Source organism: Cryptotermes secundus, unplaced genomic scaffold (assembly GCF_002891405.2).
Source record: "Cryptotermes secundus unplaced genomic scaffold, Csec_1.0 scaffold779, whole genome shotgun sequence".
Classification (NCBI taxonomy): domain Eukaryota; kingdom Metazoa; phylum Arthropoda; class Insecta; order Blattodea; family Kalotermitidae; genus Cryptotermes; species Cryptotermes secundus.
Window position 1 is genome coordinate 2,121,240 of NW_019737096.1, and position 13,227 is coordinate 2,134,466.

General features: G+C 41.4%; 1 protein-coding gene across 1 annotated transcript in view; it reads right to left on the reverse strand.

Annotated features, from left to right (window-relative positions):
- LOC111870200 overlaps nucleotides 1–11,969 on the reverse strand; it is a 23,271-nt gene extending 11,302 nt beyond the window's left edge. The window contains exons 1-6 of the mRNA XM_033753711.1: nucleotides 11,822–11,969; nucleotides 7,189–7,354; nucleotides 5,299–5,357; nucleotides 3,688–3,829; nucleotides 2,231–2,395; nucleotides 511–653 (exon numbers count right to left, since the gene is read on the reverse strand). Of these exons, the coding sequence (XP_033609602.1) occupies nucleotides 511–653; nucleotides 2,231–2,395; nucleotides 3,688–3,829; nucleotides 5,299–5,357; nucleotides 7,189–7,329 (650 nt within the window). The 5' untranslated portion in view covers nucleotides 7,330–7,354; nucleotides 11,822–11,969. The remainder of the gene's footprint in view (nucleotides 1–510; nucleotides 654–2,230; nucleotides 2,396–3,687; nucleotides 3,830–5,298; nucleotides 5,358–7,188; nucleotides 7,355–11,821) is intronic.
- Between the last annotated feature and the right edge of the window lie 1,258 nt (nucleotides 11,970–13,227).

Here is a 13,227-nt window from a genome sequence, read left to right on the forward strand (position 1 = left end):
CACGATTGGGGGAGACGAGGAATGCATATAGGATATTGGTGGGAAAGCCAGAAGGAAAGAGACCACAGAGAAGACCAAGGCGTAGGTGGGTGGACAATATTAGAATGGATCTTAGAGAGATAGGATATGATGGTATGGATCGGATAGATCTGGCTCAGGATAGGGACCAGTGGAGGGCTCTTGTGAACACGGTAATGAAACTTCGAGTTCCATAAAATGCTGGGAAATTCTTGAGTAGCTGTAGAATTGGCTCCATGAGTAAGGAAGTAAGTATTTCATGGTATGTGCAGTAGATCATATTCTGTACGTCACCATCTTATCTGAATTTGCTGTTATATTTTCACATTAGAAAAGAGTTACAGAATTGTGGCAATAACATAATCTGTAATTATTCACAACCGTACATACATATTTTAGGTTCAGATGTTGCTCTTGTATCTCTGACAACAGCTGACAACAACAAAGCACACGGCGTGTGAAATGGAACACTCTTTATGTGTTTTTCATTACTTCTTTTTAGTTAAGTTCTCGTACATTTCCTTGAACTTCAAGCAGCCTGCGTGGTTCAGTTCTTCATATTTAGGAATGCTCTTCTTTGCTTTCGCAAACCACTTGGAGACATTTGGATACTTCGTAATGTCAAATCCAAGTATCTGGAACAGATAAAACAAACTCGGTGGTTATCTGACTAGTTAGCACCCACTGATTTAGTTTTATTTTAGAAGAAAGCAGTCTTCTGGGATTTGGCACCGTGTGAATGCGGTGTTAACCGAAGTTCCTCCGAAACGTGGGTTAACACCACATATACACGGTGCCAAATCCCAGAAGACTGCTTTCTTCATAGTCACCGCCGTGAAAACCTCAAATCTTACATAGTTTTGTTTTTATTTACGTAAAGAGTGACATCATTGGTTCTCATTCTGTTGATTTTCGAAGGAAGAATTTGACTTCCAGGCGAGAAAGAAGCCCCATGATTCATGCGGTTGCAGTGAAGTAATGTAGTCCTTTCTTTTAACAGAAAATTCGTCTTTCCCTTTTACATAAAGATGAGGCGAGATGGAGGATGTGCTAGGAGTCAGCGTCTGCTGAAAATTAGTTACATTTTGAACTGTAATAAAACTGCTGCCGCCGGTCACGGTAACTTTGTCTTGCATTGACTTCGCTCGCTCGGAAGCCGGGATCGTAAGTTCGAATCCCACTCAGGGCATATATGTTCAGAGAGAGAGAGAGAGAGTGTGCGTGTGTGTGCGCGCGTGCGTGTGCGTGCGTGCGTGCGCGCTTCTCTGTTTGCGATGAATTGATCATCCGCCCAAGGAGTCCTACCGAATGTCTAAAATCTAGTGAATTGGAGAGTTTCATGGAGGTAGGCCAAGGCCCAAATTGGGGTGTAGCGCCAAAGGGGGGGGGCATAAAACTGCTGTAGTATTGTAACCCCAATTTGAAAACTGTTTAGATTTTAGACTACAACAATTCAACACAAGCATTATGTTCATTTATTAGGGGAAACAGTTAATCGTTCCTTGAATTTAAACTCAAAATTTAGGAGTTGCTTCAAGATAAAACTCTGCTGCCTGAAAATTAATTCCTGTGAAGGCACCGAACAAGCTGGCAGTGGGGTACTCGGTTAAGGTATCAGTTTAACGTACTTGTTTTCATACAGAAAGCGTAATTAAACAGCCCACAAAGTAAGATCTTAACATTTTAATATCAGACACCACGTAAGGTTTAGTCATTTGTTTGATGACACCTTACTCAATACGATTTGATAGAATGCTACAGCGTAACGAAGGTTATGTTAAGCGTTATGAAACACAGTTCTTTCTATGACTTTTGGTTTTATGTTTCAGATATGTTAATTTGCATCCTCTATTCCTTCATTATATATACACTTATGTCTTGTTGCTTACAGTTCCTGTTGAATACAAGTTTTGTTTGTTATGATCAAGGAGTGAATATCACAACTAATTATTAGTAAATATGCCAACTCCGTAATTCTCATCAGGTAATTCAATCTTCAGAAACAAATTTAACAGTGATGTTGATAAAAAAATGGGACAATGACGAAAACGTTCCAAAAAAGAAAAATGAAAAGGATGCAGATAAATATGTAACAACAAAGGCTCAACCACCTTTCAGAAACTCCTTGGGTGTCAAGTTCAGATCCAGTTTACCAGAAACAGCGCTGCATTCTCTCGCCAGTGGACCAGCAACAGAAGGAATTTGTACTTACTTCTGCGCTGGATACTGTAGCCACGAGCGCAAGGTCAGCGATGGTGAGGTGGTCACCAGCTGCCCACGTCTGTCCTTCTAGGAACTTGTCGAAAATTTCATATGCCTCCTCCAGCTTCTTATATTGGGCTGGGACTGGCTCGGCCCCTTCAAACATGATCGGTACCTACAGCGGTAAGAGAACAGAATTGAAATTTCTTTTCCTCATTGTTCTGATGGTAAAATATACTCACAAATCATACTAATGTCTCATGTTAGTTAATTTTATTCTTTAACGAAATCAGAATTGCAATCTTCGCTGGGAAATTCAAAATATGTTTATTTCCTCTCATTTCGTTAAAGAAGAGAATACCGTTAATAAAAATATTGTCAGGTTCATTATTTTGTGTGTTAATAAAATTCAATTAATATTTTTTTACTAAATAATTGCTATTTCATAATGAAGTAGCTTAGCAGTGGAAAAATTCTGGTATTTTTGGAGAGAACATATTTAGTTTCACAATACATTTAGAATGGTGTAATATGTTGCAACTTAAATCATAAGTTGCTTATCTCAAATTTCATTTAGCCTCAAGGCCATTTTCGTTGGAATACAGAGTTTAAAAATTTGTAAGAACTGTGATTATGGGACATGCAAGTCACTTGGTATCATATAAATACAAGAATAATTAATTCAATTCAGTTTTTTATTATTTATATGCTGAGTCAACAGCCACAAGGCCAATTATGGACAGCACAGTATAGACACAAGTAATTACATTATGGACAGTCACAACATAAAGTCAGAGTAAAATTACAGGCAAACACTGGAGGAAAAACACATTAATGAAGAGAAGTAAAAAAAAAAAAATAATAATAATAATAATTTCATTAACACAAATCTAAATTGTTATTGAGAATTGAGAAATGAAAAGTATAAATATTTGGAAAGAATAAAAATAATTCATTTCAATTCATTTCTTGTTTATATATGCGCAAATATAACAGCTTGGATGCCTATTACAAAGTTAACACGAGTAAGTAGAAGGGCACAAAATAACTAACAGAAAATACAAAATAATGCTGTCTGTATAAATTAATAACAGCTCCATGAAAAAATCAGACTTATCATTAATAAGTGAGAAAAATAAGATGAGTACATTTCCAGTGTCTATGCCGTCATGTGGCAAGAAAAGCTCATACGTGTACATACGCACGTAGAAGTTAATAATAATTCTTTATTATTAATGTGCCGAGTCAACAGCCGCAAGGCCAATNACAATTCAATTCAATTCTTTATTGTTTATGTGCTGAGCCAACAGCCGCAAGGCCAATTACAGACTCAGCACAGAGTAGATAGAACTAATTACATACTGGACAAACACAACAGCAGTGATAATAATTATAGCTTTGTTAAGATAGATGAAAAACATTTAATTCTGAACCATGTATTTTGAATAAAATTTTCATTATACTTACATAATAGTTTAAGAATCTTTGATTCAGAGTTGTAGCGTCGAAGTAGAGCTTATGGTTAACAAGAGCGCGCTTCTTCGCCTCCTTCGGATAGAGAGAGTCATCTTTGGCATATTGTTCCACCAGGTAGCAGATGATGGCGCGACTATAGGACGTGAGTATTAACATGGGCATTTCATTCCAGACGAACACGTAAAGTTGTTAATCTACATAAAGTAGGCTATGTGCACCTCACAAACGAAAAATTCAAAATAGAGGCATCGTACGTAATTTGCCTGTGAACTAAACCTACATTGAAAATTTTTACTGTAACTAAATTCATCTTTAATAGAATGTTGGAAATCGAAACATGCTGAAAGAAAATATCTGGTATGCGCTAAGGGTTACATCTGTACCGTCAGAATAGGTTTCCAATTAAAAAGATACCATGATTTCTCGTTACCTCACCTGTTATGCGAATTAAGAATTTTAAGGATAGGTATAACAGCTTTTGTGCAGCTGAGGACAGTTAATTTTCTCAGTGCCAGCTCTACCATGTTGCATCCATGTCCTGAAACTTACAGCAGTCTCTGAATTTGTGAATTTATGAACCGTTTTATATTACTGTTTTCTGTAAGTCACATTCTACTTTTTGTTGTTCATTTTTGTTCTCAGTCTTCAGACGCTGCCAGTAACTTTATTACAGGGCGCCGAAAGGCTGAATGAGAGTCACTATGAATCGGTAAGCATGTAAAAGGAAGCAGTCCTCATCTCATTTAAATTATTATTTCATGATCTGCCCTGATATACTGAGGAAAACGACAGGAAACCTCAGTCATAATACTGGTGACCTGGTCGAGATTCGGATGTACCCCCTCCCGAATGAAAGTCAGAAACATTATCGCTTGAGTCAACTTGAGAAGTCATGCTGGCAGCCATATATGTATAAGCAAATATGTTGAGTCATGTATTACAAGCAAATTGCTCGTTAATTGCGGCAGGCAGATTATGTGAAGTCAGGGTCTCTGTGTTAGGTTTACAGTATACGGAGTTCAGTTTGAATAATCAGCAGCCTAAACTCTGCTCTACATATTTGAGACTGAAATTCTGTAGCTCTTGTACGGTTATACAGGATACTTTCAATTATCACATGGAGCGTGGTTCTCTTTGTTTTTACACGTGTATATGTGAAGATCGAATTGTTTTAACAAACTATTTTGAGAACACAAGATCATAAAAATCAGCTCTGCAAATTTACTTAAAGTTTAAGATAAAGATAAGTAAGTCTACTAGGATACTTGTAATAAGCCCGGATAGTGCAGTCGGTATAGCGACTGACTACGGGCTGGACGACCGAGAGGTCGGAGTCCGAGTCCCGGTAGGGTAAAGCATTTTCACTTCTCCATGTCGTCTAGACCGGCTCTGGGGTCCACCTAACCTCCTATGCAATGGGTACCGGGGGCTCTTTCTCCGGGTGTAAAGCGGCCGTGGCGTGAAGCTGACCACTCACCTCCAACTAGTGCCGAGACCAAGAAAATGTGGATCTATACATCCACACCCCAACACGCCTTCATGTCGTAGTGCTTAATTAGTTAAGCACAGGGACAAAATTACCTTTTTTATTAGCATACTTGCCTTTCGCCTAGAGTAAACCCGTTGTCGTCTAGGGTTGGTACGGTGTGCTGGGGATTCAGCTGCAATGAAGACTTCAGTCAGAACAGTGGCAATGAAAGAATACTTCAGCTTATATTCTGCAGGGTGATTAATTAGGTTAATCAAAGAGCGTGTTTAAATTGATCACAATATCTGTTCATAAGGAACCATTCCAAATTTTTCATTGTATGACATTTGTAAGAATAATTCACGTTAAAGTAGTTCAGAATGCTTAGAAACCCCTAAGGCTGCTAACTCACAGAGGAGTAGCGAGGTGCAGCGTTCTGTTTCCTTCACATTTCTTTGATCTAAGAATGCGACACAGCGAACGAAACTTGTTCGTGGAACGTGTATTTTGCGGGCAACAAACACACGTTTTTATCTGCTGATATGCTGACTACAACCGCAGCGGAGAAGGCCGTGGTTAAACCCTGCGATGGGTCAAAACCGTCAGTGGCCACTGAAGTGTAAAAGAAGTCAGAAGCTACAGCCGAGGTTCTAATACCCTATGATTAAAACCGTGTGGTAGTGGATAAAAACTGTCGAACAGTCTGCGGACTTGATTCGAACCAAAAACTTTGCCCTTGTCAAAAGGAACTTGATCCACAGTTTTATTTCAAACAGGGAAGACAATACAAGTTATTTATAGTGCTGTGGTGTTCATTAACAACATGTCAGTAATTAATATTCAACTAACGATCTACTACATATAGCACACAGACGCACTGATATTATACTGAGTGGTGCTGTTGAACTGTAAGGTGAACAGTAGCTGAAGATACGTATGGTGCTGTTGAAATAAATGATTAATTTTCATTTTTAAATAATTTCCGATACATATCGGGAAAATGGTTTGGCCCCAATTATTGTACATTTGGCGCTTTTGTTACAAAGCTTGAGGAGCCGGGGTAGCGTAGTCGGTATAGCGACTGGCTACGGGCTGGACGACTGAGGGGTCTGAGTTAAGAGTCCCGGTAGGGTCAAGAATTTTCACTTCTCCAAGTCGTCCAGACCGACTCTGGAGTCCACACAACTTCCTATCCAATGGATATCGGGGGCTCTTTCCTCGAGGAAAAAGCGGCCGGGAAGTGAAGCTGACCACTCACCTCCAGCTAGTGCTGAGGTCAATAAAATGTGGATCTATATATCGACTCCAACATACGCCTTCATTGCGTAGTGCTTAATTCGTTCGTTCGTTACAAAGCTTACTTAACAAGTACTGATATTGACGTAATATGTAGCAGGACAAAGTTGGTTATGAGGTACTATCCCAGAAGTAGCAATGAAAAGCTACGTAAAACTGTGATTCATGGCGACTCTTTCGATTAGTCGATCCAGAAACGAACCGCAGAGAACTGAAGTGCATTATCCCAGGCGTCGTCTAATTTGTGTTTAACACAATGCAACTGTCTTCTTATTATATCTTTATGGAATAAAATTACTATTATTTTTGTAAAATTATGGTAGCACTGAGCCGACCGAGCGAAGAATATGATTGTCCCAGCTAGTACAATTCTTCTGGTAGGAGGTTCTGCAACAATAGCCCCTCTGTTGTCAGCTGTAGTAATTTTCATGGAAAATGATTATTAGAAATTGTTGTTGAAAATGGTGGTTGTATTTTCTCAACAACAGATTTTGTAAAATTTTTTTACATTATCAGTTATGTCAGATGGTTAAACGTTACCGACGTTTCAGAGTTGGTCACTGAAAAGTAGGTAATTTTTAAGCAGTTGACACGGCTGATAGCCCGACAAGACTTTATCAGCATTTGCTGCTGATAAGGCTTCAGGTCTTGCAGTATATGTTATGATTTGACTATCAGTAAGTAAAACAAACCTAGTTCCAATTCACGAGATTTATGAGGTCACATACCTTAAGATACTGGGGCGTCATGTGCTCCCCTTTGAACAGCTCCAAGTATTTCAAATTGAGCTGAACTCCGACGGCGTTGGCTGTCAGAATAACTGCACGACATGGAGCGCTTTGGGGCAAATAGTAGAGGTCGATCGTCATTTTCTTCGTACGTTGGAAAATTCAACTGGAAAAATATAATAATTACACACAATCGTTTAAAAAATTTAAGAAAAAGTAATGGAAAACATTTCTGTCAGCCATGCGGGAAATTGCCTCGGACATGACTTTCATTCCAGCCTCCTATGATATGGATTCGCTAAAGGTAATTTTATTTACTACCTAAGTTAGAATTGCGAGGTTTGAATGAACTAGAAATAAGTAGTTAATGATATTGAAAAATTGTGTTTACACGACAGGACAGATTATATGCAATGAAGCTGTATAAATTCTTGAAATTTTCATTGCCGAAAGGACTGAGAGAATGACTGCAGGAAGTAACCCGGAAAGAGAAACCTTTGGAGGAAGCAGTTGCAATTTACAGCGCTGTCTTAACATCAGTCTCCATGAACTGAGTAGCAGCATGAGAAAACACCCATTGTAGTCCGTACTGTTGACAGATTTGGAATTAAGGACTTCATCAGTCTCTGCCACAGCTCAGGTGGTCAGGCGCCGACTGCCCACCACGGAGGCTAGGGTTCGATCCGAGGTCAAGTGTGTGGAATTTTTGATGAAAAAAAATGGTACTGGGGCATGTTCTCTCTGAGTAATTCGGTTTCTCCTGTCACTAGCTGCTCCACTCTTGTCATTACAAGCGGCTGGTACAACAGGCCGAATTGTGGCCAGCATACTAATATCTTGTCGGTGTCATCTCACCCAACTTCATAGCACATTTTACTGCTTGAGCAAACTTAGATGTTCATGCGTTGAGGAAAGCACTTATTTTTTTTTAAGACTCACGCAACTCGTTAAGCTCAAAAGTTATCATGAGGCAACAGCTTTATCTTAAACAAACTTGTGAGATATCATTTTTCTAGCGAAGACGAAACAGTTGCTTTACTATTCTGCTCTCTCGTGCTCGGGGAAGGAGTGGGGGTAAGATATACAGAATCAATCTTTAAGCGGTAGGCAGACTTTGGGGATGGACTCCACATATCGAATCCACAGAGCAAGTTCATAAAAAAACATAGGTCCGGCAAATTTAATGACTATTTCATCTGATATTTTCATACTTTTTGGGTTTATTTTCTCGTAAGGCATCAAAATCCTCCGTAAGTTTACTTCTGTCCCTCAGACACGTTCTTAATGCTGTCACCTGTGTCACTCCGCAGTTTCAGCCGTGGAGCCGTGTTCGTTCTGTGCAGTTTTGTGTCTAGTGGCAAACTGTAGCAGAACCGCTGCAGTACGTAATGTTAACTTCTAACTTTCTTGTATTTTGTTATCGTTAATACTACAATATGAATGGGTATCTGTTTATCTAATTGGCGCACATGCATTTATTGAAAGTGAGCCCGACCGTCAGCACAAGACAAGTAGCAACCGAGTGCATGACCGTGTGAAGAGAACTGCGGGAACAGCTGCTGCTCTCATACCATTGATAACAAGTGCAGGGTCTCAACCCTGCCTGTTTCCCACGGTTTGTTCAGAAATGTGAAGAACCTATACATTTTTGCCAGTCCTCTTTTGAGATGAGGCAGGTTTGGGTACCGAACGCATCATAAATTTCCACAACCACCACCCGCGGGCAGTGGACCAGTCTTCAATATGTGCCCCCGTCTAGATATCAATTGCAGCTCAGCATTGTTGTCTGGGCAGGGATTGTTGCTAGGCACGCACGTTTTGCCACTTCGGCTTACAGGCGACCACAACACAGATCACCTGTTAAATTGTTTGTTCGATCTACTAGAAGGTATAGCGTATTCGGTATAGCGACTAGCTACGGGTTGGAAGACCGAGGGATCGGAATTCGAGTCCCGGTAGGGTGAAGAATTTTCTCTTCTCCAAATCGTCCAATCCGGCTTTGGGGTCCACCCAACCTCCTATCCAATGCGTACCGGGGGCTCCTTCCCCGGGGGTAAAGCGGTCTGGGCTTGAAGCTCATCATTCACGTCCAACTAGTGTCGAGGTCAAGAAAATATGGAGCTATGGATCCGATCCTCCATACGCCTTCATGGTGTAGTGTTTAATTAGTTAATCACAGGGACACCTTTATCTTTTTTAACTATTCAGGAATAAGCCTCACACGTGTCACGAAGATTATTCACATTCCGTGTTCCTGGATGTGTGGGAGCCGGAATAGCTCAGTCGGTATAGCAATGGGCTACGGGCTGGACAGCTGGGGTTCGATTCCCAGCAGGTGAAAGAGATTGACCTCTTGTTCACAGCGTCCACACAGGTTCTTGTGCCACCCAGCCTCCTATCCGAAAGGTTCATCGTACCGGGAAACCTTTCCTTGGGGGTAAAGCGGTCCGGGGTTGGAGATGTGAACACTGATATCCAACTAGCGCCGAGTACAGGAATGGCGGAGCTACATCTCAGCTCCTTCTTATGTCTTCACGGCTTGGTGCTTAACTAATTAGGTGTAGAGACAATTTCAACTTTTTTCTACCGGAAATATTGTTGGGTCGGTCACGGTAGCCGGGCGGTCTAAGGCATGCACTGTCTTCGCTTACTCGGAAGCCGGAATCGTGGGTTCGAATCCCACACAAGGCATGCATGTATGTGTATGTGTTTATTCTGTGTTTAGGTAGAGGCCTCGCGACAAGCTGATCACTCGTCCAACTGTAAAATGATAAAAAAAAAACAACCTCGAAACCGATTAAGTAAGTAAGAAAGAAATGTTGTTGGCTGTTCCCGTACAAGACATGAATAAATTATTGTAGCCTTAATAGTGAAATACATCTGTTGAAAATTCAAGTGGAGGTTTGATATCTTAGACAAAATCTTTATTGATCCACTGTGTTGAGGCATATTTCCACGATTTCACTTATTACGTGCGCTGTGTATTTTCGGGATTACTAACTTTCGGGGTGTGCCTCCATCTAAGATTCTAAAAGAACACAAAGTTGAGGAACTGGATATGTTTCCTTCCTCAAGTTAAAAGATGGGGAGGCACCTACTCTGTAGCTTTCTTTAAATGATCGAGATTAGCTGTATCTAACGGACCCAACTGAGCAGGTTCCCCTCCCCCAACTGCACTTTCCGAAATGTTGTGCTCTTAGAATGCCAGCAGTCTAGAGTGCAATAAACCACAAAGAAAACCATTTTATGTTTTCTCAGTAATATCTTTCGTTGAAGGACGCCGGAAGCGTGGCACTTCTCAACAGACTTCACTGCTGCAATCTTGCGGTGTTGTTACAAGTGACCGGTTTTTACGCATAATACGCACATGTATTTGTTCGTAAACCGTATCCTGTTCTATATATATGACAGACATTCTTAGATTCTTCCTTGCTGAAGGCATAATAATACGGATCAAGGTCAAAACACTTACTACTCTCTCTATAGGAAATCTACACTTGAAAGTGGGAAAATTCAGATGCATTGTTTGCGACCTGCCTTACGTAATAATACTTAGTAAGCTTATTGGTATAAAAGTAAAAGGTAAAGTTGTCCCCTGTGCTTAACTAATTAAGCACTACGCCATGAAGGCGTATGGAGGATTGGATGCATAGCTCCATATTTTCTTGACCTCCGCACTATTTGGAGGTGAGTGGTCAGTTTCACGCCCCGGCTGCTTTACCACCGGGAAAAGAGCCCCAGGTACCCACTGGATAGGTGGCTGGGTGGACCCCGATTCGGTCTGGAAGACGTGGAGAATATTCTTGACCTCACCGGGACTCGAACTCCGCCCCCTCGGTCGTCCAGCCCGTAACCAGTCGCTATACCGACTACGCTCTCAAGGGGTTTGAAGACCATTGAATTCTATAATAAGTTGTAATGTAAGAGCAAAGCAGATATTCTTCTCAACTCTTCAAATATACATGTACATTATGTACGTGCATATCAGAATATACAGTATAGACAAATACAATGTGTTTCATTGTTAAATTAGTCAGAGATAAATACGAAACAGGCGTATCGGAGTATTAAGAAGCATATCTGTCTAGTTCAGCTAATTTGTGCTGTCACTTACTCAGTAAGTAGTGAATGTTATTTTCGGAATATAGCGCTTCAGTCTGAAGATTTCAGACCCCGGTCATACCCTGAGAGTCCAAAGCGGCCCAGTAGGCCTGAAACCGTAGGTACAATTTCAGAAATCATTGTAAATGATGCTTGGTTGTTCCCACCTCAGGAATACGCAAGGCAGTCAGACTGGTATTTTTGACAGGCAGTTAAAAGTAGCAGAAGATTTTGTCCTCATCTGACACGCTGTTTTGTCAAGTTTCACCGAAATCGGGTAGTCATTATACCTATGGCATTAATTTCTACGAGAGTTCCTTTGCAACTCTGAAACTAGTCATTAGGAATTTTCTAAATTTCTCATATCAATAAATACTTCACACTATAACAGAATTCTATGCTACTCCATGTGCTGGCGAGCCCAGCAGCAATTTACCCGGGCCGAGCCTACACTTTCTGCAGTGGATTTAAGGATTGTTGGTGGGGACTATAGCTATAAACATCGTCACACGAAACAGAAGCATATACTCACCAGGGACTGCTACTGAAACGTCCAATCTCACTGATGCGACTTCCTGTAGTTTGCCTACGCACTTGTTTCTTGTTGCGGTAAGCGTTATATTCATGGAAACTGTACTGCTCGGTCACGTGACCGTTACACAGCAGATTCACTTCGGAAGGATTGCATAATAGCTCTCGTCCGGCTTGCTATGTAGTTGAGATGTGGAAACAGCTCAACCAATAGCGAGGTCTACTGAAGCGGCCTTGACATTCCGCTTTTTATTCACTGATAATGGCAGCCTGTCGTCAAGTGGTTTGACCCTGCTCTGCTTCGTCATCCTGACAGGCGGTCTAACCGAAATTTTCTGTTCATTTTAGCAAATGCTAGAACGCCTCTATGGTCTAGTGATCAGAGTTCCGGGTTCGATTCAAGGCGCTACCATATTTTCTCACACGCAGTGGGTCTGGCACGGGGTCCACTCAGCCTCGTGAGGATAATTTTTCATTTATTTATGGGCTGCTACAAGATGTAAGCAAAATGTTACAAAGACTAGTTCGCTTGAACTAACAATCTGTTTTAATTTGACACTATTCAGTTATTCAGTATTGAGGGGGTAGGTTACCCCATGCACCGCGACCAGTTTGATCTATTGTGCGTCCCCCTTTGAATTTATACTGTCTCCATACCCTACCGGTACTGGTGTTTGCTATCGTTCCCTTTCTGCCAGCGAGGTTTCGGCCTTCTACTGGCAGTGGTATCTGATAGTCCCTTTCTGTCAGTGAGGTCGTCCCTCCTCTGGCAGTGGTACCTAAGCTCCCCCATCTACCGGAGACATTGGAAGCTACTTGGGCGGGAAATTGCCTAAATTTAGCTCAGAGGTTTCCTAGAGACATGAGGTTCTCTTACGTGCAGTAAATCTACGACACGGGACCCACGGCTTAAAGTCCCTCCCGGAGGACTTGTTCCCTGAATTTTTCCGCCCTTAAAAATTCCACTACCTCCGCCAGGTTTGAACCCGCGTACCGTGAGTCATGAGGTGGGAACGTTACCCCTAGACTACGGAGGCCGCACTAATTTGACACTAAGTAACTAAGATTATGTGAAGTTAAGTTCGCCCATCGGATCCCTTAGCTGTCGGGGGAAACAACGGCTCCGAGCTAGAAAACCGAAATTAATGGCCGTGGGGATCCGTTGCGCTAACCACGCGACACCGCTATCCGCTAAATTTGGCACTAACTTCGCCGAAATCGGCGGTCACTCGATTGGTATACTTCGCCTGCGGACTATAGGCCACGGATTTTGTTTTTGTTTTAGCAAATGCTAGCTGCTCCATGCTGGTTTCTTATTTGGCTTCAACCCTCAGGATGATGGCAACATGTTACTCCGAAACGTCGGTTGACTTTCGATGGTCTACAAGGTGTTATAAGGGGGACAAG